This window comes from Pyrgilauda ruficollis, unplaced genomic scaffold (genome assembly GCF_017590135.1).
Source record: "Pyrgilauda ruficollis isolate IOZ18807 unplaced genomic scaffold, ASM1759013v1 scaffold34, whole genome shotgun sequence".
In the NCBI taxonomy this organism is placed as follows: domain Eukaryota; kingdom Metazoa; phylum Chordata; class Aves; order Passeriformes; family Passeridae; genus Pyrgilauda; species Pyrgilauda ruficollis.
Genome location: NW_024524822.1, coordinates 6941102 through 6966261, shown reverse-complemented (window position 1 = coordinate 6966261; position 25160 = coordinate 6941102). Strand labels below are relative to the sequence as shown.

The 25160-nt window shown below is 44.3% G+C and overlaps 3 protein-coding genes across 5 annotated transcripts in view; 2 read left to right on the top strand and 1 right to left on the bottom strand.

Moving 5' to 3' along the window:
* CFAP77 (cilia and flagella associated protein 77) overlaps positions 1–6042 on the bottom strand; it is a 57180-nt gene extending 51138 nt beyond the window's left edge. Inside the window, exon 1 of the mRNA XM_041475180.1 lies at positions 5917–6042. Coding sequence (XP_041331114.1) covers positions 5917–6042 — 126 coding nt within the window. The remainder of the gene's footprint in view (positions 1–5916) is intronic.
* Positions 6043–6412: 370 nt separating this feature from the next.
* TTF1 (transcription termination factor 1) lies at positions 6413–17367 on the top strand. Of its 2 annotated transcripts, none has more exons than XM_041475121.1 (12): positions 6413–6432; positions 7086–7186; positions 7343–8157; positions 8950–9206; positions 9531–9716; positions 10739–10817; positions 11096–11226; positions 11729–11957; positions 12997–13086; positions 13304–13369; positions 13749–13834; positions 14208–17367. In XM_041475121.1, the coding sequence occupies exons 3-12, from the start codon at positions 7352–7354 to the stop codon at positions 14399–14401; spliced, it is 2124 nt and encodes a 707-aa protein (XP_041331055.1). In that variant the 5' UTR covers positions 6413–6432; positions 7086–7186; positions 7343–7351; the 3' UTR covers positions 14402–17367. The 2 variants fall into 2 exon arrangements, with proteins under 2 accessions (XP_041331055.1, XP_041331054.1); XM_041475120.1 differs by lacking the exon at positions 6413–6432 and adding an exon at positions 6442–6768.
* Positions 17368–18105: 738 nt separating this feature from the next.
* Positions 18106–25160, top strand: part of SETX (senataxin) — a 29498-nt gene continuing 22443 nt past the window's right edge. Inside the window, exons 1-8 of one of the 2 annotated variants that reach the window (XM_041474870.1) lie at positions 18129–18210; positions 19725–19911; positions 21034–21214; positions 22439–22646; positions 22827–22936; positions 23363–23582; positions 23723–23842; positions 24847–25018. In XM_041474870.1, coding sequence (XP_041330804.1) covers positions 21035–21214; positions 22439–22646; positions 22827–22936; positions 23363–23582; positions 23723–23842; positions 24847–25018 — 1010 coding nt within the window. In that variant the 5' untranslated portion in view covers positions 18129–18210; positions 19725–19911; position 21034. Of the gene's footprint in view, positions 18211–19724; positions 19912–21033; positions 21215–22438; positions 22647–22826; positions 22937–23362; positions 23583–23722; positions 23843–24846; positions 25019–25160 lie in introns of both variants that reach the window. The other variant, XM_041474871.1, reaches the window with a different exon arrangement.

Here is a 25160-nt window from a genome sequence, read left to right as displayed (position 1 = left end):
CTGTCCCTGCAGCAGGCTTGGTGGGTTGAGGACACTGCAGTGGGATTTGGGATATCCCTGACTTTCTCTGTGCTGTCTTCAGTTTGTGTTAGTCTGAAAATCATCTCTTGCCTTAGTGTGGTTTGGGGGCAGCACTAAAACAGGCAGTGGCTCTCCCCCAAAGTTTCTTAAATCTGAGAATAAAGCCTGAGTTTTAGGTTCATCATAAAAATTTATAGCCTGCAGCAGCTCTGGGTGCACTGTGAATGTATGGATCCATTTGTGACCCATTTCATTTTAGTTTTTTCCCTATCCTGCCTACATCTTCTCATCTTTCGGCTGAATTTTTGTTTTTACATCCCCACCAAGTCAGGCAAGAGGCTGTACAGATGTTCTCTGCTCTGGCAGCACTGCTATTAGGGTCACAATGCAACAATTTGGTCTAACCATTATTATTGTGCTGGCTGACTTCAATAATGCACTTTTAAATCAAAGAGCCTTTGAAGCTTTATTTCCATTGTATTAGACAAATAAACATAGAAGATTTTCACAAACATAAAAGGCATTCACCTTGTAATGCTTCTGGGCTTATTAGTCTCACCAATTTGCATTGTTTTGTTCACATAAAGGATCAAAATGCCCTTTTGCTTGATTTTACATCCTGCCTGTGGATCTTGGGAGTGAGCAGCTCCCCAGGCCCGTGCTGCTGGGGCTGTCCCTCTGCCTGCTGAGTCACAGCTGGCACTTTGGAGCCTGTGTTCAAACAACCAGGAGGAAAAACCCACTACTTTCATTCGTGCAGAATGTTTACTTACCTCTTGGAAATACCTTATTTATTTCAGCAGTGCCTGTGCAAAATATGGGAGAGCACTAAAGCTCATAAGGAGTTTAATTTTTAGTGTACCAAATAATTCATTTAAAATCTTAAATGAGTTCATGCTGAGAAGAAAACCCTTAGAAGTCAGAGCATTGGAAGGAAAGCTCAGAATCAAACCTAATGATTATTTGACTAACCAGCCCTTCATTAGTTTATTTCTCTAATGAATTATTGAGGCACTGCGTAGACATCTCAGAATACATTTTTAAAAGCACAACACTGGTCTTAGATTGCAAAAATATAATAGTACTCGTGATATAATAATAATAATAGCAATAAGCACACAAAATGCTGCATAAACACTAATTAAACCTCAGTGTCCCCAAGCAGCAAGCACAGAAGGCAGAATGTTCAGCACATTTGAGGTAAAGAGTATAATTAACACCAAATAAAACAACATTATTCCAAATACAGCTCACGATACTTGTGCCTGCTCTGCTCTGTTACAAGGGAGAGACAGAGAAACTGAAATCTGCTCTCTGCCCAAGTTCCCAATAAATGCATTGATCCCCAATAGCTGTGAGCAGGTTTGGGTTAGAGGAGGGAACAGAGTTATTTAAATCATCAAAGCTAACACCTGAGGGACGTTACCCAGACCCTCTGGAAGCTGCCTCACAGGGCTGTGATCAGTTTGGCTCTGGGAGGCTCTTGGTTCATGTGCTGGGAGATCCTGGTGTGGCTGAAGCCCCAGGTCCCTCGAGGGGAGCAGGGGGAGCTGAGAGCCCTCCCTGGGCTGGGTGGGTGCTCTGTGCAAATTATTTTGCTCCTGTCAGTCCCATTCCTCACCGTGCCGAGTTCACCTTGACTCCTCGACAGGCTGGTGCCAGAAGAGATAAAGAAGACGAGTGGATTTGGAAAGAATGTTTAAAAAAAACCGAACAAATCACCCAGGAAGCTGAGGGTTAAAGGCTCAAAGATGAAGCACAGCTTTCAGATGTAAAAGCCCTGTTGCAGCGATAGTCCAGGTCAATAATAAAAGCTTCAGAGTGATGGAAAACCTGCCCCGTCAGTAATTTCTATTCCAAGAGATGTTTGTGATGATGCAGTTTACAGCTTGAAGTTGTAATATTCTTTTTCACACCATGCATTTGTCCAGCTTTGTCTCTTGCTTAATTACAGCTTTTTCTTTTCTTTTTTCACGATGTGACAAAATGTTAGTTTGACAAAATGGCCCCACTTGCTTTTGTAGTGTCCATCCTATGAATCTTTCCAGAAATCAAAATGATTTTGCAACAATTGTCAGCAGTGCCTTGCTCTGTGACAGTCAGCTCAGAAATACTTCATGATGAGCTTCAATAGGCACAAAAGGAAACAGAAAAACGTGGTGGGTGATTTCTGCCTTTACTTGGTACCCACATAGAGAGTGGAGCCCCTCGGGTAACAGGGAGCTGCTGTTCCTGGGCACGGAGCAGGCTCCCGGGTGAGCCCAGGGAAAGCTCTTCTCTTTGTCCCCTTCACCCACCAAAAAAGGGTAATTCACTCTCCTGGCCTGGCTAATCCTTCCTTTTCTGGGAATTCCAAAGCCAAGGCTATCAGTGTGCCGGTTCCTGTGGTTTTGGGAGCTTTTTTGATCGTATATTCTTCTTCTGGAGATCGTAGCTGATGAGATTTTATTGCCTGAATCCTGTAGCTTCTGTTCAATCTCATTTGGAAAAAAAAAAAAAAAGAAAAACTTGCAGCCCTCGGGGCTGTAGAGGAAAGCTTAGGAAAATGAACCCTAAATGCCCTGGCATTCAGACCAATAAAGACAGCCTGGCATCAGTTGTCATGTAAATAACAAGCTTGTAAAATAAACACTGCACATTCCAGCGGTTGTTTGTTAAATCTGCTTCTCCTGCAGTCTGCACAGGGACCTGGTGCCAGCCTTTCCTGGCCAGCAGAGCACCAGCACCATCCTCCTCCTCTTCCTCCTCAGAACTGCCAGCTTGGGAACAATTTTTCCATGTTGGGAGCAGCAGTAGGGGCTCTGAAGATGGGCCAGATGCTTCTCAGGGCTTTTCCTGGAGAGCAGTTCCTGCTCTCTGCATGGCCCCTGGCTCCACCTGCACAGGTAAGGGGATGCTTTGGCACATGGGGCTGGATTTCCCACTTACCTTCACACATTAAGGAAGGTAAATCCAACTCCTTCCTGGTGACAATACTTTGTCAGTGATATCTTGAACTTAATTGTACTATATTATACAGAAGATGTTAATCTAAATGTAATCCAACTGCTGTGGGTCACTATTTCTGAAGTCTGTGTTGAGCTTGCCAGGGGTTAAGTGTGGTAAACACTTATTTCCTGCCCAGATCTGTTTTATTTTTGTAACACAGGAGTTTTCAGTAAGTTTGTACTGGAAAAGTGCTTGGCTAAGGCTTTTACTGGTGAAAACAGACCAAAAATGCTTTGCTCAGATTTTTACTGGCATCAGTAGATGAAATGCTTTCCTCAGTTTTATGCTGCAAGCAAATATATACTGATAACTAAATTAACTCCTTGATTAATTAAAACACAACATACATTCTAGCAGGGAAACAGAGCTTTCATCCCTAGAAATGTTTACATGAGAAGATGATGGTTTTATCTGTGATGGCCAGAGTGTGCAGACACATCCTGTGGGGAGGCTGGGGCTGGGCAGGGCTGGGGCAGGAGGCTCAGCCTGAGCAGGGATCTTGTTTGGATACGTGATGCCATATTTAGAACATACATAAAATAACTCAAAGAGAAAGAAGGATGTCCTTTGGCTGCTGCAGAGTAGATTTGTCACACTTGCACCACTGTTTTGTGATCTAACTGCTGTTTGGAGGAGGATCAGGGACTAAGTGTCCCATCCATCCCCACTGACCTCAGGTTTTTGTGTATTTGCTGCCCGGAGACCCTCCCTGGCAGCTGTTGGAGCTGTGTGTTCCTCATGCCCTCCCTCGGCTGCCAGCAGCACTCCTCCAAGCTGCAGTTGGCTCCAAACCTTTTGTCCTTTTCTCCTAAACCATCTTTGTGTCCTTGGGTTTCAGCACGAGGGCTGGGTCCTGCTGGCCATCCTCTCCAGAGTGCTGGGTCCCCAGGGGTCTCCTGGGGAAGAGGGGATTCCAGGCTGCAGCTGGAAGCAGGAGGAGGAGGAGGAAGGGCAGAGGGCTGATGCTGTCAGTGTGTCACCACCGGTACGTGCAGTGCCAAGTGCCAGCACTTGTCCAGCAAACTGCCACCCCAGCCCTGTCACCTCCCGGCAGACAGGGACACGCTGGTGAATCCAGCACTCCCGGGGCAGTGCGGGAAGCAGCTGGCAGGGGGGGCAGCAGTTTGCTGCACAAACTCCACAGCAGAACCCACCATGAAGTGGAATTACTGCTGGTTCCAAGAGTGAAAGTGTCCCTGTTATCACCCTGCTTACTCCATCAGGTGGATGCAAATCTCCTCACATCCCCACCAGCAGAAACGCTCCTGCAAAGAAGCCTTGAGAAAATAGAAATCGTCCAAAATACTGAACTTTAACATGACCTTTTCCTTCTAAAACTTGCTCCAAGTTTAGTTTCACCAGATTGCAGAAATCCAGATTGTGTCTTAAATTTATTAAAATATCCCAACCATTTAAAATTGCTCAGAATTCCCAGTGCCAGGATGCTCTGCAAGAATTCTCCTTCCCATCAAACTTTGGGGGTTCAGAGGAAAGAAAGTAGAAGTTGTGGATTTGAACAAGTGAAACCGCTTTTGAGTCCTGATGCAAAGCCTGCCTTTTTTTCTCTGCCTGACAAAATTCCCCAATATATTTTTAGAGTTTCATAAGTAAACAAAACAATTCAACACTGCAAAACCTCACATTTCCAGTGACACTCCAAATTCCCTAATTTTACCGCCAACTTCCAAGCCTGCCGGTGCCAGCTGCGATTACGGAGGGAACCCAAGAGCCGAACTCCGGCTGGAAAGCCGCGGTTTAAGCGGGGAAAGAAGGCTTGGGAGCAGGAATTGTGGCAGGGGAAGGGCAGAGCAGAGCTCCGGGAGCCCGGGAATGCTCGGGCTGGGAGAGCACGAAGCCGTTCTGCGAGTGCCATCCAGGGGACGAGAGCTGCACTTCAGCTGCTCTGGGTGTGGAGGAGGAACCGACCGAAGCCAGGTGATTAAAAGTTTGCGAGCCGCCGGTGCGCAGGGATGGGAGCGGGAATAACGAGCGCCGGGAGTTTGGGAAGGGAGCAGAACCTCCGCAGCAGGTCTAAAAATGCTAATTACAGAACCACAGAATGGCTTCGGGTGGAAAAGATCTCCAAAACCATCGAGTCCAGCCTGTGACCCATCAGAACTTTGTTGCTCAGAGCAGAGAGATGAGTGCCGGCTGTTCCTTGATCTTTCACGAGTACAAAAAATCATCACAGCAGGAGAATAAGATAGTGCAGAAACCGGGGGTTCAGCAGTATGGGGGCTCTGCCCAGACTGGGACAGTTGATCTCCCACATAATTTTCCAGCAAAGGACAACTCCAACAGGAACCCAGGGGGAGATGTGAGAAACGGATTTGTAAAGGAGTCTCCAAACCTGACAGAAAGCTCACACGGTCTGTACATCTGTGTGCAAACTGAGATGAGCTGTGCTGCCTTAGGAAGGCCATGGAATAGAGATGACATTGTTGAGAGAGAGACTGAACTAGAAACAACTTTCAGCAAGTTTCAGCTCCTCCTGAACGGTGACTCCAAATCGCCCCGGGCGGCCCCTTCCAAGGGCGGTGTAATTTAGGTGGATACCGTTTGTGTGACCCTCTCCCCGAGACCCCTCTGCAGCCCCAGTGACATCTGACCGTGTCCCCAAGTGCTTCCCAGACCTCGGGACTTGGGAAAACCCTCGCAGGGAGATCCCATCCTGCTCTGTGCCCATCCCCGGCTGGGCACCGGTCCTTAAAGCACGGCCATGCTTGTGAAGGAGCAGCGGGGAAACACAATTTCCTTGTCAGATAAATCAGTGTGGGGGCAGAAAACCTGATTTTAACCGCTTTAAGGGGAAGCTTTTCTGCTGTGGAGCTGCCAGCGGCGGCCGTGACCCCCACCCTCCCCGGGCTGTGGGATGGGGGCGGAGGGAGCGGGGGTCGCGGGGCTCACCTTGATGATGAGCGGGTTTCGCAGCATGCTCAGCCGGACCAGCCCCAGCCGCTCGTTCTCCGTGCCCGGGCCCGCCTCGGCCAAGGTCATGGGCCGCCGCCGGGGCCCCGCTCTGCCGCCCGCCATGCTGGGGGCCGCGCCCGGGCCCGGCGTCTCCGGGCGGGCCCAGGCCTGGGCCGGGAGCCGGGGGCAGTCTCGGCTGTCCCGGTGCCGGGGCTGGCTCGGAGGTGCCGGTGCCGATCCTAGGGGTCTCTGCACGGTCCCGGTGCCGATGCTGATCCCGGGGCTCTCTGCACGGCCCCGGTGCCGATGCCGATCCCGGGGCTCTCTGCACGGCCCCGGTGCCGGTGCCGGGGTTCTCCCTCAGAACTCGCGGCGCGCGCGGCGGCGTCCGTCTCCAGGCAACAGGCGGTGCGCCGCTCTGATGGGTCCGGCTGGGGCCGCTTCCGCCGGGGGAACGGATAAGCGAGGCGCGGGGCGCGGTGGGCCAGCGGCGCGGGTGCACACCGCGTGGAGGTAGCGGCAGGCCCGGCGGGCCCGGGGGCGGCGGGGCCGGGAGGGGCTGCGGGCTCCTCACACCCACCCCGGAGCTGCCGAGAGCGCTGTGGGAGCGCTGGGAGTCTTCCTCGGTAGCCCCGGAGCGGCGGGGTCCGGCCCGGCCGCGCTCAGCCGGGGTTTATCGGTATCTGGGCCTAGGGGCGAGCTGTGCTTTGAGCTCCGCGGAGCTTTCGGGCCGCTCGTTCCCCTCGCTGGCGGGGAGGGGATGCCCGGGACCGGCCGGCGGTGCGAGCCGCCCTGGGAATGCGAGATTCAAGGGCGCGTGTTTCAAACGTGACGCGGGGGTGTTGCGTGGTGAGTGTTTTGTACGTGCTGGGTGTAGAAAATGTGCTAAAAATGCTTCCTGCCACCTCTGTGTGGCTGAGTTCTGCCGGCAGGGCTGAGCTCGGCCCCTCGGACACTTCTAATTAGAGAATTTTGGGTTTAGTGCTGATGAGTCTCGTATTTCTTTGTTGCTTTTGGCTTGGCGCTGTTTCAGGGCTGAAAGCTGAGTTGAACAGTTGAACACACTAGTCAGACGTTGCTTAGCTATTGAAAATCAAATAGTTATTAAATTAATAGTTAATTATTAATAGTTATTGAATTTATTAAAGCATTTCTTGTTGTTGTAGGGAAGCACTTTGGAGGCTGGGGGCAGCTGTGATGCACATCTGTTTGACAAAGGAGGCATCAGCTTTTCCTAGGCACTTTACAGAACTAACTGGATTGAAAAGTAAGAGCCTAAGATACAATTGAGTTTTTAATTGTTAAGGTTTTGGGTGGGGTTTGTGCTTTTTGTTGGTTTTTTTTTGTGGGGGGCTGTTTTGTTTTAAACAAAAACAGTGTATAAATGACAACACTTCAATAAAACTCCTCTCTTTTACTTAAGAGAAAAAAGATGAAAGTCAAAGCACATGCAGATGATTTTCAAGTCCAGGATGTTGTCAAGAAGAAGAAAAAGAAGAAGAGGAAACCAAATGAGTCCAACAACCATGAATATGCTGAAACTGTGGAAGATGCAGAGCCTGGCCACATTTCCCCAGTGCTTTTTGAAGATCCAGCAGCACAGGGCAAGGAGGGCAGGGAAAAGAAGAAAAAACTAAAAAAAAAGGCTGAGAAGCAGCAGACTCTGCTGGATAATTACTTTGTGAAGGTGGAACATGGGATCAGCAATGGGACTGGAGCAGCTGCTTCCCCGAGGAAGAAGAGGAAGAGGAAGGGTGAGGACAGCAGCCACGAGCTCAGCGATGCCAGCTGTGTCCCTGTGAGCCAGGACTGCCAGGAGGGTGCTGCTGGTTATGTTTATTCTAAAAAACACAAGAAGAAAAGGAAACGGAAGCAGCCTGAAGAGGAGGAGGTGTGTGAGCTGCCTCCCTCAGAGGAACACAGCAAGGGCCACAAAGAGAAAGCCAAAAAGAAGAGGAAGAAGAGGAGGGAGCGCGGTGGCCAGGAGGACACAGGTGGAGCAGCTGAGCCACTGCTGTCACCCTCAGAGCAGGACAGGGGGTGGCCTTCACCTGCAGGTGAGGATGGAGGCTGTGATGCTTCTTCTGGCATCACTGAGGTCTCCATGGAGCTCCCTGCTGGCTTTTCCACACCCAGTAAAGCAGCTGGGCGAGCTGCAAAGACTCCAGCACTTGCTACAAAGGCCCCTAAAAGCAGTGCTTATGTCATGGAAGACAGCTCTTCAGAGTCTGATGTGATGTAAGTTCGGGTTTTGTTGTGGGGTTTTTTCCTTTCTCCACTCCCCAGATATATTCCTTTGGTGTTATTTGGGTTCCAGGTTTGTCTTCATTCTGTTTTGTGTGTGTTTTAAAGGAAAACTTGGAACTTACACAGCATTTGTGATGTTAGAGACCAACTTTAAAACCTCAGTTTGCTGGTGGAGTTCCAACAACAATTTTTAAGAACACTTCAGTGTAGGCTCTTTTCTCCTCTTTAAAAACTGTAGGTATAGAAATAACTTAGCTGCAAACATTTCACATTTAAAAAAAGAAAAGTGGGGGGAAAAGAAAAGGATTTCATTCATTAAAGTTGATATTTACAGTGAACATTTGCATTTTAACCGAGCAGCTAGTAAGGGCAGCTAAACAATTGAATGTCCTGTGCAAATAAATGCTCATGTAAGGAGTTCTTGATGCCTTTGCAGTGTCTAGAAAACAAAACAGGAGCACTAGTAAGAGACAGATGGAAAAAATCTGTGGGCCAGTGCTAGGAAGAGGCATTATTTCTTCAGTGTGCCCATGTGTGAGAGTTTTGTGGATTTTCAGAACTTCAGAAAGCTCCTTGATTATTGTAAGTATAGAAATTTGGAAATAAATTACAATTATTATGTTAAAGGGTTAGAAATGCAAGGTAGTAGATGTGTGAAGTATTTTTTGTTCTGTAATTAACAAATATCTTAATTCCTTTAATGGCAGAGATGTTAACAACATCTCTGGTTTGGAGTTCTAGTGGTGTATTTTATTTTATTTTTGCCTTTTTTTTTTATATTAGGACACCAAAAGCCTTGGGATCACATGAAGAGCAGCAGAAGCAGCAGAACAATTCCTTTGCTGAATTAGCAGCCTCTGACGAGGTCAGTGTGGATGGTGAAGAAGGGCTGGACTCTGCCATGACTTCATTTGTGGATTTGGATACTGCAAGACAAGAACTGGAAGAGTTTATTCCTCATGTGAAGAATATATCAGACAGTTCAATCAAGAAAATGGCTGGAAGAGACCTAATGAGGTTTAAGGAGTTTAAAAAACAGGGTGAGTTCTCTGAAATCCTGTTGCAGTGAGGAGGGACTGTGCAGCTGTGCTGATGTTTGGACAGAGGGACAAGTCTCTTGTGTCGTGTCTGTTGCACCCACAGTCTGGTTTACTTCATTCCATTGACAGATTTTCTGTTTCTCTCTTGTAGCATCTGCTTCCACATTGGCAGATTTCAGTCCAAACTTGTGTGTCAATTGCTGATTCCCAGCTGGTTTTGTCTCTTTCAGTTTTCTCTTTTCCCCTCTGAATCCTGAAATGTGCAAGAGATGGTACTTGAAGTTTGACTCTTTTTTTTTTTTTTTTAACCTTTCTGTATTTTAGGTATAGCTATCAAGTTTGGCAGATTTACCCAGAAAGAAAATAAACAAATCCGGAAAAATGTTGAAGAGTTCTTGGCACTTACTGGAATAGACAGTGCTGAAAAACTTTTGTTTACCTCGAGGGATCCAGAAAATAAACACACCATCCAGCGCCTGAAAACAGAACATCATTTTTGTGAAAAAATCTGTGAGTATTTAAGTTCATCCTCAGACAGCTGAATGTTGCATTCTGCAACCTGGTGATATCCTGGCATGTTCTGTAAAATAATAAATAATAATTCTGTAAAATAATTTTTATTTGAAAGCACTGATGTTGCTAAATTTGGTAAGAAAAGAAGGTGCTGACATGGTGTAGTTGATAATCTGCACAGTCCACTGTTCTTATTACCTGGTCTCAAATAGGAAGAGTTTAGAGATTAAATATGGTCAAGACCAGTAAAGACTTCCAGACTTGCATTTGGGCTTTATGGCTTTAAGTGTATTATTTGCTAAACTGTAATTAAGGTTACTGATGGCAGCTGTGAGTGATTAAGTCCTGTGTGAAACTGTCACCAGTAAATAGGTGGCAGGTGCAGGACTAAGGGGGGGTGGAAGAAACTTGAGCCATGCCAGTCTTCCAAGACACGGGGATCTCCTCAGTCACCAGGAGCTTTATTCTGTGTGCTTGCAAGGCAGAGTAAAGGGCAGCCTGCCATGGATCAGGATGCTGGAATCAAGCTACAGATTTGTTCCTCTGTGGTTCTTTCAGACACAGAGTCCTTCCCTCTGCATCAGCACATTTCCCTGATGCTGACTTTCATTCCAGTCTGGGAGTTTGCTCCTGGGCTGGGAGGATTTGGCAGAAAGTCTCATCAGTGTTCTGTGCCTTGCAGTCCCCTCTGCTGGGCACTGCTGCCCAAGGGGGCTGTGTGTTCCCAGGGGCTGGTCTCTGTGGATCTTCCCTGCAGCAGAGATCTTCACTTGGTTTCTGCTGATGCCCCCAGTGCCTGCTTTTCCCAGCTGGAACAGTCTGGGAACACCCAGGGTCTCCTCAGCTCCTGCCTGGTGGCTGTCTCATGTCTCTCTTTAATGGGTGTGTCCAGCATGCCAGTTAAATTTTAATCACACCTGGATCAAATGCAAATGTGTGGTGTTGGGTTTTGGGGTTTGTTTCATTGTGGCCTCACCACTGCTAGAAATGTTTGTTAAAAATGTTCCTTTTCCTTCCAGCTGAGGGCATCCCCCGGCCCTGGAGGCTGATATATTATCGAGCAAGGAAGATGTTTGACCCAAATAATTATAAAGGAAGGTAAGGGAATACTTTACAAGTGTTTCTGAATGCTAATAGCAGTCTGTGTTGATTATTTGTAAATTAAAAATGGATTCAAATGAAGATCATCTCTCCCATTTGTGCCAGTTACTGTGACTTAATTGATAGCTCGTTTTCCCTTTTTGATTCCTGTGTTCTGAAATGTGACTTGAAGTGATAGTGATGATCAACACTAATCACCTGCAGATGTTACAGCTCTTTAAGAGATTGAAATGGTTTGAATTTACAGCTGAAGCTGTGCCCATTTCCTCAACCAGGTATACTACAGAAGAAAAAGAACAATTAAAGAAGTATCATGCTCTGCATGGCAATGATTGGAAGAAGATTTCTGAGTTGATGTCCCGTTCTAACCTCTCAGTTGCTATGAAATTCTCTGAAATCAAGTCAGGTATGTAATTTTAAGAAAAAAATTCATTTTGTGTAATGTTACTTGAACTTGTACAATGTAGGTGCCTTAAACATAAGGAAAAAGTCCTTCAAGTATGGGTTTTTTAATTAATTAATTGATTTGTAGTGATGGTCCTCTTCACACCACTGACTGCATTTTCATGTGGAAAGGATAAGAAAGATCTCTGAAAGAAAATGGAAAAAAGGTGGAACAAATACAACTCTTTATCAACAGAACTGACATCTAAAAAAGATGATTTCATGGGGAGGGCAGAAGGAATTTGGCAGCCAGGTTTAAAAAGATAACAAATTGAGATCAGACTGTTCTTTGGTGTTTAGGCTGAACTCTCAAGCTTGGTATGCAGAAGGGTTTCTAGGACATGTGTTAAGAAGTTGGTCCTATAAATAAAAATAATGCAAAGGGAAACATTTGCTCTTTTGCCTTTTTTCCCTTAATCATTCATTATAAATTGTGCCTTAACCTGGTGGGTTTTCAATTTTAGCTATTAACTATGGTCCTTGGACAGAGGAAGAGACGCAGAAGTTAGTGAGTGCAGTGAAAGATGTGATGAGGAGAAAGCTGAGAACAGAAAACCCAAGTTCTCTTTCCTCCCTGGAAGAATCAAACACAGATGTCTGGATCGACCGCGAGCAGCTGTACCAGCCACTGCCATGGACTGAGATTGAAACCAAAGTGGGAAGTAGATACTGGAGACAATGCAAACAGAAATGGTGAGGGCTTGGACTAAACTGGGATAGTAAAATGTGTTCTGGGGTGTATTTATTCTGCAAAACTTGTGGTTTGTACCATGATGATCTTTGGTAGGACGGGTAAGAGATTGTAGAGCACAGAAGAGGCATTGCAGGTGAGTGTGAGACAAATAACTCCTTGCTAGCTGCAGCAAGTTCTCTGATAGCAATCTGTTTGCTCTGATTTCTGCCTGGTGTGCTGAGGCCTGAGCAGCAGAGTTGACTTACATGCTGAACCCTGGGCATTGTGACTAACACCAGCAGTATTATTTAGCTAAAAATAGATGATTGAGACTCTTATGCCAGCTGTTTAACACCAAAGCAGCTGCTTCAGAAACTTTCACATAACCTTGTGTAGTTATCTGAAAGAAATATATCATTTTGAGAAACTTTCCCAACTGACAGGAATAGCAGCTTCTTTGTAGGATATTTTAGGGGAAATCCTTCCAGCCAAGGCCTGGGCCCTGGCCAAGCCTTGGCCCCTGCTGGCTGGGAAGTGTGCCATCAGATCCAGGTGTTCCTGTGCTAAAAATATAATCAAGTCACTTTGACTTGCTGATTTGTGGCCTATAAAAGCTGGACCCATTTTTGGGGTGAATTTGAAGACCTCACCTGGAGGTAGACACACTGTGTAGGATTTCCCAGTTGTTGGGAAGGGTTCTCCAGGTCCTGCTGTGAAATGAAGCTCCCTAGTGCCAGGATCTGGATGATGGTAAAATATTGAGGCAATTGGTGATGTATCTTTCTTAATCACTGTCCTTTCTCTCATATAATAATTATATTCTCTTACACATTTTTGCTTGCACATTTTTGCAAGTGTGTAGTTTTATTGAATGTATAATTTTACTTTTTTGTTGTCTTAATATTCATAGTAAAATAAGACCATTCTTCCCATTGATAACTGTGTCCCTTCAATTCCCCTTGTCACTTGGCAGAACACTGCCTCTCTGTGACAGCAGCAGCATCTTAATGCTTGGAGTTTCTTGAAATGATAGAAACTTGCTTTTGTGTGTTTTCAAAGGAATTCAATTTTAACAAACAAATTGACCAGAGGGCAGAAGTTGCACAGAGGGACCAATGGATTACGGACCAAGATCACCCTTATTAAAAGGTACAGTCCTGAGCACTGGGATGTTTTTGTATCTCCCACTGTTTGAGCTGTGCTTATAAAAGTTGGCAGGGTGAGAACAGCCTGCTTTGCAGCTTTGATACATGGTTTGTAATCATTCTTTCTCTGGACAAAATGTCCTGGAATTTCTGGGGGAGCTGGGAGCACGGAATGATGTCTTGAGTTCTGCTTGCAAACTGCTTCTGTCTCACATTCACAGGTTGTATGAAACAAAAGCAGAGGATGCCAGTGAAGTAAACTGGGATGAACTCAGTAGTGCTATGGGGTAAACCTCCTTTCCCTCTTTTTATTGATGCAGAGGAATCAAAGTTCTGATACCTTTACAACTGTAGGAAATATTCAGTTTGGAAAGATTACAGTTGCATATCCTGGCATAGCACTGAGCAGGAAGCCAAGATCTGAAACCCTTAACATTCCAGATACTGGAGTGTTGTGTATTTGGGCTTCCAAATGTTCATCAACTAATGGGAAAAATTATGATTTGATATTACAAGTTAATTTTTATTTGAATTCCATCCTTTCTGCCTGAATCTAAGCTGGGGTTTGACTTGCATCACTCTCAGGAGTGGATAACTCGGTAACAGTTAAGCTTTATGATAGCTCCTTGCACCACTAATTAATTTTTTGAACTCTTCTCTTTGCAGAGACGTTCCTAGAGCCTATGTTCAATCCAAGTTTTATAGGCTAAAAGTGTCCTTTGTCCCTTTATGGAAAAGAAGGACTTTTTCTGGTCAGTATGCCAGCTGTTTGTATGTGCTCTTTAAGGCTTTGGCTTGAATCTCAGAGGATACTTATTCTGGTTGAATTTTTTTCCTAACTGGCTAAAATCTTAGGCTTTATACTTATTTTACTAAATGCTTTTTTAAATAATTTTCAATGTTCTCTTCATGCAATTGCTTATGAACCTGTTCTTTTTAATACCTTGGCTTGAAAAGTTTTAACACTGTGCATTCTCTTTGCATGTTTGAGTTATGCCTGATCTCCCTGCATCCCCTGTGATCAGAACAATACAGAGATTTTGTGCATTTAACAATGACAACAATTTCTGTGAGATGCTGTTCCTCTACAGATCCAATTAAAACTTTTTTTTTTTTTCCTCATAGAAATCATTGACTATCTGTATGAAAATACACTCCCAGAACTTGAAGAAAAGTTAAGGGAAGAAGAGGGGAAATGCAATAATTTGGTCAATTCAACAGCCAGTCAGCAGCAGAAGGCTTTCAGATTCAGTGACATTTTTGACTCCAATGACGAGAGACTCAATGACATTTTTGACTCCAGTGATGAGGGTGATTAATGGATTGTCCTAAAAGCAATGCCTGATTTGCATATTTAACTGCAAATGGGTCTGGTTGAAAGTGGGTGCAGCTCACCACCTGCAAGTACCAGGCTGCTGACGATGGGAAGAGCCAGGATAGGCACCTCTGACTGCCTTGTTTCATCTTGAAGATTGAGTTAAACAGAGCTTTTGTGCCACATTTTATTTAATTCAGCTCTGGTTTTAGAAGTTTTCATGTAAGCATACAAGTTGCTTTCTAAATGTTTCAAAATACTTTTTTTTTTTTTTTTGTGGAGTTGAGAGCTGCTGTTTTCCCTTTATGAATGAACTTGGTTTTCACAACTTTATTTTTTTTAAATTCATGACACTGGAAAAAGGTTTCAGTTTGCTTTTAAAACTGTAATAATCAAGTCTTAAGACAACTGTGTTGATGAAAACAGCACAACTTTTAGTTGTTTTTTTTTTTTTTTAAACAGGTATCTTATTCTTAAAAGCAACTGCTTTTATTTTTGATGCAGACTTACACTTTTCTCAACCCTTTTAGAGAAAAAAGACTTTTGTCTGTTACTGTTCATCATTGCATGCTAACCAAAACAAATAATTTGTTGTATTTAATATTTGGAATACAGAGACAAAACAGTGTATATATATACATATGCATACATATATATTTTTATTTTACCAAGGAGAATTTCTACGTTTTAATAAGAAAATTAAGTAATAAGATGGAGGTTGTGCTTGTGTTTTGTATGATAATTTTAACTCTCTGCCTGAAGTGATTATTTGTAAATTGACTCAATTAATGTAAAAAGCCCCAAAGATATCTTATTATGTAAATTCTTTATAAGGCTTGTTTATATTTCCCATGTGCTGTTCTAGACAGTAAATTGTATTTCCCATGTGCTGTACTAGACAGTAAAGCAAGAAAACTCAGTCCCTGCTTTTTCAGGGTCATTTTGATAAGTGACAATTTCCCTCTTCAATTCTATTAATCATCAATGAAAATCCAGAACTTCCAATGGCTTGAAATAAAGGCCTTGTTGGGGGGTCTGGAAGGTGACTTACAGCAAGGGATTTTAAAGAAAAACTTCCCATATTTAATTGTGTCTGGCTTTAGTCTCTCTGAAGATAGAAAGCACTGGGATTTTTGTGAGAGAGGCAAAACCTGCCCTGCACCAGCCACTGCTTTGAGGCAAAAGTTTTCCAGCTAAGAGATGAAATGGGATGGGGGAAGGAAAACACACACCACTTCCACTTAGGTCTGTGTATTGCTTTATGGGTTTGAAGATTAAAAACTGAAAAACTTGAATTTCTGAACCTAAAAAGTTTGTCTTTTTTAAGGTGTTGGGTTTTTTTTTTTTTCCTGGAAAATGTGTGCAGGCAAGAGCACAAACAATGCCTGGTTGTAGAGTTTGTAAAGTAAATCTTGCAGAAATAAACTTTGTCTCCATGCTGAGATTTATTTTATTCTTTGCTTTAAAAGAAAAGAGTTGTGGCTAAGTGGAATGCACCTCACTCCAAAGAGAGTGAAAAGAATACTTTGACAGAGTTCAATAAAGTTGATGGAATTTAATGAAGTTTTAACAGTGGTTTACCAAGGTTTGAAGTTCACCTCATTAATGATTTATTCATTAGTAGTAATTCAGCTGCTCTCAGTCACTTACCAAGGGTCTGGTGTGAGTAAGGGATCCCAAACCTTGGGAGGTTTCCCTGCTCCAGGGCATTCCCCTGGCCTTCAATCCAGCTGTAATTCAGTTATTAGGGTGAAATTGATGCTTGTTAATCAGCAGTACAGACAGGACAGATGCCTTTGTTTTAACTCATTCTCCACTCATTATCTTGCATGTTTGGGCTTCAAAACCACCTTTCAAAATATTTTTCTGAGGTACTTTCACTCCCTTGGCCAGTGAGCCAGGATCATTCAGCTCCAAGGGTCACCTCAGGGCATGAGCTCCTGTTACTCCCTCCCAGAAACTACCCAGGAAAAATCTTGCTGATACTCCTAAAAAGCAGTTTCTGCTAAATATGAGCAAGCCAGGGCTGGAATTGTAAACTTGGAGCCATCACTGCTCTGGCTGCTTTGGGCAAACACAGACTTGAGGAAAGAAAGGCTTCCATCTCCCTGGGAATGGAGCAAGGAAACTCCTTCCCCTTCAGCTCCTTGGGTGAGGTGTCTGCAATCTGTGAGCACAGGGGCAAATAATTGCTTGTTGATTATTTCCAGGTGCTGAAAGGCACAAAGAAGGAGCTTTTCCCTTTGCCATCCTCTTCCCCAGACCCATGGGATTACAGGCAGCTCTTTCCCATGGATATTTCAGTATTACTGCAAACAGAGCAAACTGCAGAGGTTAAAACAAAAAAAGCCAAAGAGGCTCCACAGAATGATGAAGAAAATAACATTGACAAAGCTTTGTGTATCAGACTGCATTATAAATAAGACCATGACAGATCCTTCAGGCGTAAAAGCACCCTAAAAATTTGGGTGTTTCAAGCAGATGTGTCGCTTCAAGCATTTCCCTGGCATCTTCATGGCCTGAGTGGTGTTACAGCACAAAACTCTTCAGCTGTGTGGCATTATCAAAGACAGACGAGTTCCAAGGCTGTGTTTGCAGCACTTCAAAGCTGAAGGAGCAGCTGAAGATCAAACAGGGATTTGCTTTTTTTCACCCCTCTTTCCTGTAAGGTCTTAACCAAGGAGGTGGAGAAAGGTGATGGTGATTTAACTTGGGTCAAAGTTACAAGATGCTTATGTAGCTTGAGGTAAAGGACACCAATATAACCTTTGTATATTTATATAACCTGAATCATAGCTTTCTCTACAATGCAGTAGCCAGTATATGGTTAGCTAGTTGCTTAATGCTTAAATAAACAGAAATTTGCTAGGTGAATAATCTCAGAAACAGACAAGTGTAGCTATACTGGGAAGCAGGAGGATGTACAAACGAGAAATTGGCAAATGTAAAGCAAATTAACCACAAAATGAAGAATTTTGTCTGGTTAGATCCAGAAAGACCAAGGAACACCATAACTGCACATGCTCTGAAGACAAAGCTGAAAAGTTCAGATGAGAAGACCCCCCCAAAACACCTAAATTCAGAAGGAGCAAGCTCAGTACACAAAAACTACTTATAAGCATAAGCTAGCATTATGTAAATTAGCTCCAGCACGTATATGATGATGTTATAATGACACAACAACACTAAGCAATACTTACTGTATAAATAAACCACAGCACTTGACAAGGGTGAGTGAGTGAGTGAGGCGGAGAAACCCCCCTCGCCTCCAGCGCTGCAATAAACAAATACCTGCTCTGTTGACACCACCATCTATGGTGGTTTATTTCCAGCCAGCCTTTTCGAGCATCACCGTCCGTCCCTGAGGCAGTACCGGGGCTATAACACCGCCCGGGCCCATCACCGTCGGTCCCTGAGGCGGTACCGGGGCTATAACACCGCCCAGGCCCATCACCGCCCGTCCGTCCGTCCGTCCGTGAGGCGGTGCCCGGCTATAACACCGCCCAGACCGATCACGGTCAGTCCCTGAGGCGGTGCCCAGGCTATAATAACGCCCCGGCCGATCACGGTCCGTCCCCGAGGCGGTGCCCGGGCTATAACCCCGCCCGGGCCCAGCCCCGTGCCTCAGTTTCCCCGCCCGCCGCCTCTGGGCCGGCCTGTCCCTTTAAGGCTCCTCCCGCGGGAGGCAGCGAGCGCCCACTTCCGGCCGCGTCCGGAAGCGCGGGCAGCGCCGCGGCCTCAGGGCGGCAGCGGCGGTGCCGGGAGGGCCGGGCCGTGCCGGGCGGACCGAGGGGCCCGCGGGAGCGGCGTGAGGTGAGCGGAGCGAGAGATGAGCTGAGCGACCGTCCGCTCGCCCCGCACCACCTTGGAGCTGGTGCCGCCGCCGCGGAGCCCGCGCTCCTGCCCGGACGCCCTTTTGTGTCGGTCCCTCACGCCGCCTCACGGCGGGCCGGGTCCCGCTTGGCGGGAAGGGACGGAGGGCACCGGGCAGGGCGGCCGAGGCTCTGGTGGTGCTGTCGGGGCGCACCAGGGATTAGGATGGGGGTTGGGATTCCGATGGGGCCGACACCGATACCGGGGCGGGTGCGGCGGCTCCAGACGGGAAACCGAAAGAGTTTTCGGTGCTCCGTGCGCAGGTGCCGGGGCTCCGCGGCCGCTGCGGTGTCGGTAGCAGCGTTACAGGGCACGGCGCTGCTCCTGCCGGGGCTCGTTCGTGTGCCCGCCCGGGCTCCTTTCAGCCATTCCCTCGCTTAACGGGCATAGGTAAATATTTACGCTTTTTGTGAGTGAAAAGCGAGGCAAACATCCGCATTTGAATGACAGAAGGGATTGTCTTGCAAATCGTGCTTACCGCTTCGTGAAATGCATTAATGCAGCTGTTAACCTAAATACCAGAGCAGTTCTTAAGTGCGAGCTGGACAGATTTCTGCTGATCTACTACCTGGAAAAAGGTTACATCAGGTGAGGGTTGGCCTCTTCTCTCAGACAGTGAGGGACAGGAGTGGACAGAGCCTCAAGCAGTGCCAGGGAGGTTCAGGCTGGGCATCCTTCAGGCAGGAATTCCTTCACTGAAAGAGTTCTTAAATGTTTGAGTGTTGGAATGGCCTGCCCAGGGCGGTGGTGGGGTCACCGTCCCTGGAGGTGTTCAGCTGCGTGTGGCACTCAGTGCTGAAACAAGGGATTTAAGGTTTAATAGGGAATTTAGGGTAATTTAGACAATAGATATGTGAACATGTGGTATTCATTGTTCTACTCGTACGGGACTGAGATAGGGGACCCTCTGAAGGATACCTGCTACCTATTAAAATTCTGCTGAGCTCACAAATAAGAGAGACCCCTGATAATAACTGCTGGGCTTGCCAGAAAATTCAAAGCAAAGAGACACTGTGCATGAGAAAACACTTGAGTTTGAAAGTTCAACAACTATGAAGACTTTGAGCCTTCATCTTTGCAGGCCCCCAGACTCATTTTATTAAAGACCACCGACTCAGTAAAAAGGATAAACTGTGCAGTAGCAGCTAATTTCCACACCATGCGGAGAATGGGCGGGGTTACATACTGAATATGTATAGGCGCCATAGAATATGCATGATCTTTGTGAATAAACAGAGGATTTGTGAATGTTGAGGTACGCAGGATTTGGGAAGATGCTCTCCCCCTGTGTCCAGGGCTGAATAAAATACTTTACAACCTTTGGTTGTGGAGTCGTGACCGTGCTACAGGTGACAAGGTGGTGCTTGGTCACAGGCTGGATTCGGTGATCTCAGAGGTCTTTTCCAGCCGGACTGATCCCGTGATTCAGTGGTTTGATTTCTGTTTTGCTCTAGATCTTTGAAACACCACCGAGACTTGGTCACCGGGGGGTGGATTGCTGAGGATACGGCTCTGCCCTCTGCATTCAGGACATGTATGGCTGAAGGGCTCAGCCCCTTCCCTGGCTGCAGGGCAGCGCTGTTCTCCTTCCCACCATGTGACCTGGCACACCTGCACAGCAAATAGCTGCTTTTTTCAAAGGTAAATGCCACAGTTGTTGGGTTTTCCCAGTATATGTGTATGTATGAGGAAACTTATGGCTTGGCTTTATCTGCTTTTTTTTAATGCTGAATAAAAGAAGTAGTTACCATCTTTCTTTTTGTATGGTTAGTTCAAGAGTTCATGCTTTTGCAGCCTTCCATTATCTGAAGGGTCTTACAAGGAGAGGGACCCTTCATCAGGAACTGTAGTGGTAGGACAAGGGGGAGTGGATTCAAACTGACAGAGGGCAGGGTTAGATTGAGTATTAAGAGAAAGTTCTTCCTGTGAGGGTGCTGAGACCTCGGCACAGCGTGCCCAGAGAAGTTGTGGTTGCCCCTGGATCCCTGGAAGTGTCCAAAGCTAGTTTGGATGGGGCTTAGAGCAACCTGGGACAGTGGAAGGTGTCCCTGCCATGGCAGGGGGTGGAATGAAATGATCCTTAAGGTCCCTTTCAACCCAAACCATTCTGCAATTCCAGAGTTCTATGGAATTCTTCAGGCTAGCAGGATCTGAGATGACTCCATTGCTGCTTAGTGAGGGATTTTTGTTTTTAGAGGAAAGCAATCTGTGGTGAGAATTTTAGCACTCTTTCTGTCTATAAAAATAAGAAAGACAAGAAGGTTCTGCGTAAATATCCTTAGCTTGTGACAACAGGGATTTGTTGACCTATAAATTTTAGTAGGAGATTAAGGAAAGAAGCTAATTAAACTCTCTGCCACTAGACCTAGATTCCAGAGACACCAGTAAAATAATATAAAGAGCTTTGCACTGTAGTTCTGGAAATCGTGCAATGTGTAGGTAAGAAGATATTTTTTTTTAATATATAAAATGAGTTTTCACCTTTTTCTTCTTAATTTGCACATTTGACTACGGTGCTTTACTGTGTGCTATTCCTTCCACAGGCATTTTTTGTGTGATGTCCCTTTAATTGCTTTAATCTGTTTAACTGCATGCACCTGGATGTTGTAAGAACACCTGCGTGGAGGCTGCTAATGAGTAACTGAAATCCTGACGCTCCTCACACTTTAAAATTGTTCTGGCTGAAAGGGAACATTTTGCCACTTGAGGGCTTTAGTTGCTGCTTTAATTTGGGCTTTAATTGCTGCTTCTTTGCCCCCCCAGAATGAGCACATGCCGATGGTGCACACAGAGTGGTGCTGACACCACCGAGTTCCTGAAGCACTATGCTGCTCAAAGGCTGTCCCAGGAAGATTTTGAAGGCTCCAATGATGACCTCTGTTACTGCCTGGAGTGTGTGGTTGAATATCACAAAGCAAGGGAAGAATGTCCAAGATTGCATGAGGTAATTAATTAAGAGATTAATTAAGATGCTTCTGTGGTCCAGCCTCAGTGTAAGGGGAGGGGTTGTGTTTTATTGGGTTTTGGGAGTAGGTTGTGTTGCTTTTTAACTGTCTGGATTTACAAACTGATTGTAAAACAGAGGTCCTCTTTGCATATATTCAAACTGGCAAGAACTAAACCAGCAGTTGTAAGTTGCTGACTAGACACTATAGCTTGGACTTCTTTCATGCTGTTGATGGTTTGTCATCTGAAACAAAGAACATCTGCCAGACTAACAGCTCATTTCTTTAATGTATTTTCTCTTTTCCGCTGGTTTCTCTTCAGTTATTGGTTTCTTCCTGTTTCGTTTGCTTTCACTTCTCATTTGTAGTTTTCTCCTGTGTTTGAATTTCAGAGACCAGACCTTGCAAGACTGTGCAATTAATCAAAAAAATTTAAATCTCTTTTGCAGTTCTCCCTTAGTAGTATACAATTTTATATTTTAGGGAAGCTTATTATAAAACTTATTATATTATTAGCTTATTTTCCCTTCTATGTATGTAAAGTATGTGTTTTTAGCTAAAAGGTTGCTCTTTAGATTGATCAGCTAGATTGCTCTGGAGTGCAATTCCATGTGACTGGAAGTTCCATAGAATGGAAATAAGAGAAGTGTCTGGACCTACTGCAAGTTCCTTTTTGTGTCCACTTACTGCAGTGAATAAACTTGGTGTCTAATTGAGGTTTGGAGCAGTTACTTAAGATGAGTAAGTTAAGTGGGTGAATCCCTACAAATATCCAAATCAGTCAGCCTCTTTGCTTTGTTTATATTTTTTTTCTTCCACCAACTGCAAAATCTATAAAAAGGCAAGATTTTATATTTGCTTTTCCTGTCTTTCTAAAGATGATATTTTCCTGTATTGTGTCTTTCTGTGTATTGGCCAGTGGAACAAGGTTTTGTGACTAAGCTAAAATAAGTATTGAAATGAATATTTAACAGAATTATGAAATTGCATCTGGTTTGAAGGCTGTTCTTTTAAAAATTACTTTATAGTCTCAACTTTAAAGTGAGATATTTGTGCTTTGTGTAATTGAATTACATTTCAAAGCTTTGGACCATTGGTAGAAAGAACCTTTGCAAAATGAAATTTCAATTTTTGAACGTGTAATTATCTGCATGTGGTAATAAATGTCCTTAATCACTTTCTTCACAACTACACTTTGATTGTTGTTTTCCCCCACTGAATAGGACCTGTGGGACTTGGAAACCTCCCGCCTGGTTGCCCACATGGAGAAATCCATGAATGAAGAAGCAGGAGAGGATGAGCTGTTTCTGGTCGATGAGCATGGGGAGACACCTCTGTCTGGTTATGTGGGCCCGAATTTTGAGAACAACCTGCGAGTGCCCCTGCTGGAAATACTGAAATACCCATACCTGCTGCTGCATGAGAAAGTCAGTATGTATCTGATATCTCCCTGTGGAAGGGACTGGTGGTGTTCCACTGCAGGAGGTGAAAATGAACAGTACTTAAACCAGAGGAACAATGTATAATTTATTTTGATACTAAATACACTTTTTTTTTTTTTTTTTTTGAGGCTGTAAATTAGTCCTTACTATAACTATCTTACCCTTTTAGGTGAGCTGTGTGTAGAAGTGCTCTGCAGAATGGAACTAAGTCAAGACTCCTTTCAGGTGTTTGAGAAATACCCAGGAATTTATCTCTTTTTGGTACACCCAAATGAGGTGGTAAGTTCCTTTTTCTGTTTAGCTAAGTCCTGGTTATGGGCACATGTTAATACTGAAGGGATTGAGTGCTGTCTTGCATGATTTTAGAAAATGTGTGGTGCATTTATCTGCAAATAAAACTTGATCTCTGTTACGGTGTGCAGTTCTCTGATTAGAATATCTTGGTCAGTTTCATGTAAATAACATAAAATTAATACAAACCAACTGTTGCACATAAATCCCAAGGAATTTTCTTTATAGGTATTACCCTAAACAACATCATCTTGTAGATATAGCAAGCCTGTTTCTAAGGTTGTTTTGAAGACTTATTTTTAATTATTCTATTAGTAAAAATATGCCTTTGTCCTATTTGTAATAGCAGTGCTTCCTCTTACAGAATTTATTTCTTCTTTTTATTAACATAAAACTATTTGTTTCTACCCATAGATTCGTCGATGGGCCATCCTAACAGCAAGGAATTTAGGAAAGGTTGACAGGGATGATTACTACGACTTGGAGGAAGTGCTGACTTGTTTGTTCAGAGTTATTGAGTTGGGGCTTTTTGAGAACCCAGATATTTACAGCTCTTCAATGTTTGAAAAGGGTAAACTCATCCTTCTGCCAGCTCATTTGTATGATACAGCCAACTACAAGAACTATTGGCTGGGTGAGTATTTATGATCAGAAATGAGTTTGTGTGGTCTCCCATTTGTAAGCAGTTCTTTCAAGTCAGAGCTGTATAAATTCATAGGTGCTGTGTATTTTTTCAACTATATAGACAGGCTGCTTCTGTTTTTTCTTCTGCAGGAATTTGCATGTTGCTGTCGGTGCTGGAAGAACAAGCTATGGACTCTTTGTTACTGGGCCCAGACAAACAAAATGATTTCATGCAGTCTATACTTCACACTATGGAGAAAGAAGCAGCTGGTAAGTGGTTTTGATACTGAGATTAAGACAGTTCATAGCTCATTTTTCATCTTTAGGAAATTCCTTGTTAAGTTCCTAGTAGTGTAATGAGAGGTAGTTTTACCTGAGGTCTATTTATCTTCTGAAAGGTGCAATATTTGGGCAATACTGACAAATACTGAAAGATGACATCCAAAGTCTGGAGTGAAGAAGGGATAGTGGTGCTTTTGCTAAATCTGGCTTAGATGTTTTGAGAGGACAAATCTGCAATTTCTATCACTATTTTCATTTAATGTACAAGCTGCATGTGCACACAGAGTGCTCGTTTCATTGTGACATGAAGTTTGAATTTTGAGTCCTGAAGTAAAGAAATTCCTTCTGAATTGCTGCAGTTTGCCTTAAAATTTGACTCTTCCATCTGTTCATTTCAGGGGACCTCCTTTTACAGCTGTAAATTTGGAAATTAGAATTTAGACTTAGTAACCCCGTGAGTTTCCATGGCATAGTCTGGGAATGGCCTGTGAACTCAGGATTGCCTCTTAAATGAGCAAATTTTTATAAACTTTGTGATTATTGAGGGTATGGTATTTTCTTACATGAAGGAGTAAGAACACACTTGAAAGAACCAATTGCTTCTAGTATAAATGTGAAGTATAAGTTAGCTGTGTAAGTGAAAGTATAAATAACTGTGTAAGTTGTGCCACTTCTTAGCACACCCCTGCAAAAACCAGTTTGAAAGAATCAGTTTCATAGAGTGGGGAAATACCAGTATTATTTAATAGTAATAATGGGCATCCAGGCTCATGTTGATTTAAGACTGCATAAGGAGCAGTGTCTATACAAATGAGGGAGCTTGACTTTTTAAATTCTTTTTCCAGTAAAAAGTACTGTTGCAATTTACTAGAATACTTTTCTATTGATATTTTAGAAAAATCAATAAGAACCAGCTCTTTCAATTTCTGCTTAGCCTAAGAATATCCAGGATTTGCATTTCAACCCTCTCCACTGTTCCTGTTGTGTTTCAGATGATTCCACTGACCCCTTCTGGCCTGCCCTACACTGTTTCATGGTTATTTTGGATCAGCTTGGGTCTAAAGTTTGGGGTCAGCTGATTGATCCTGTCCAAGCCTTTCAAACCATAATCAACAGTGTCAGCTACAACAATGAAATCAAAAATATTCGCAGTAGCTTCAAGAGGTCAGTTCTTGTCAGTGCTGCTGTAATTTGTGTTGGGGGAGGGAGATGGCAGTTAAAAAAACATCATGTTTCCGACTTCAAGCAAAGAAAAGTTGAAGTCCCCTAGAATTGTAAGGTTCCTTCAAAAAAATACATGCTCGCT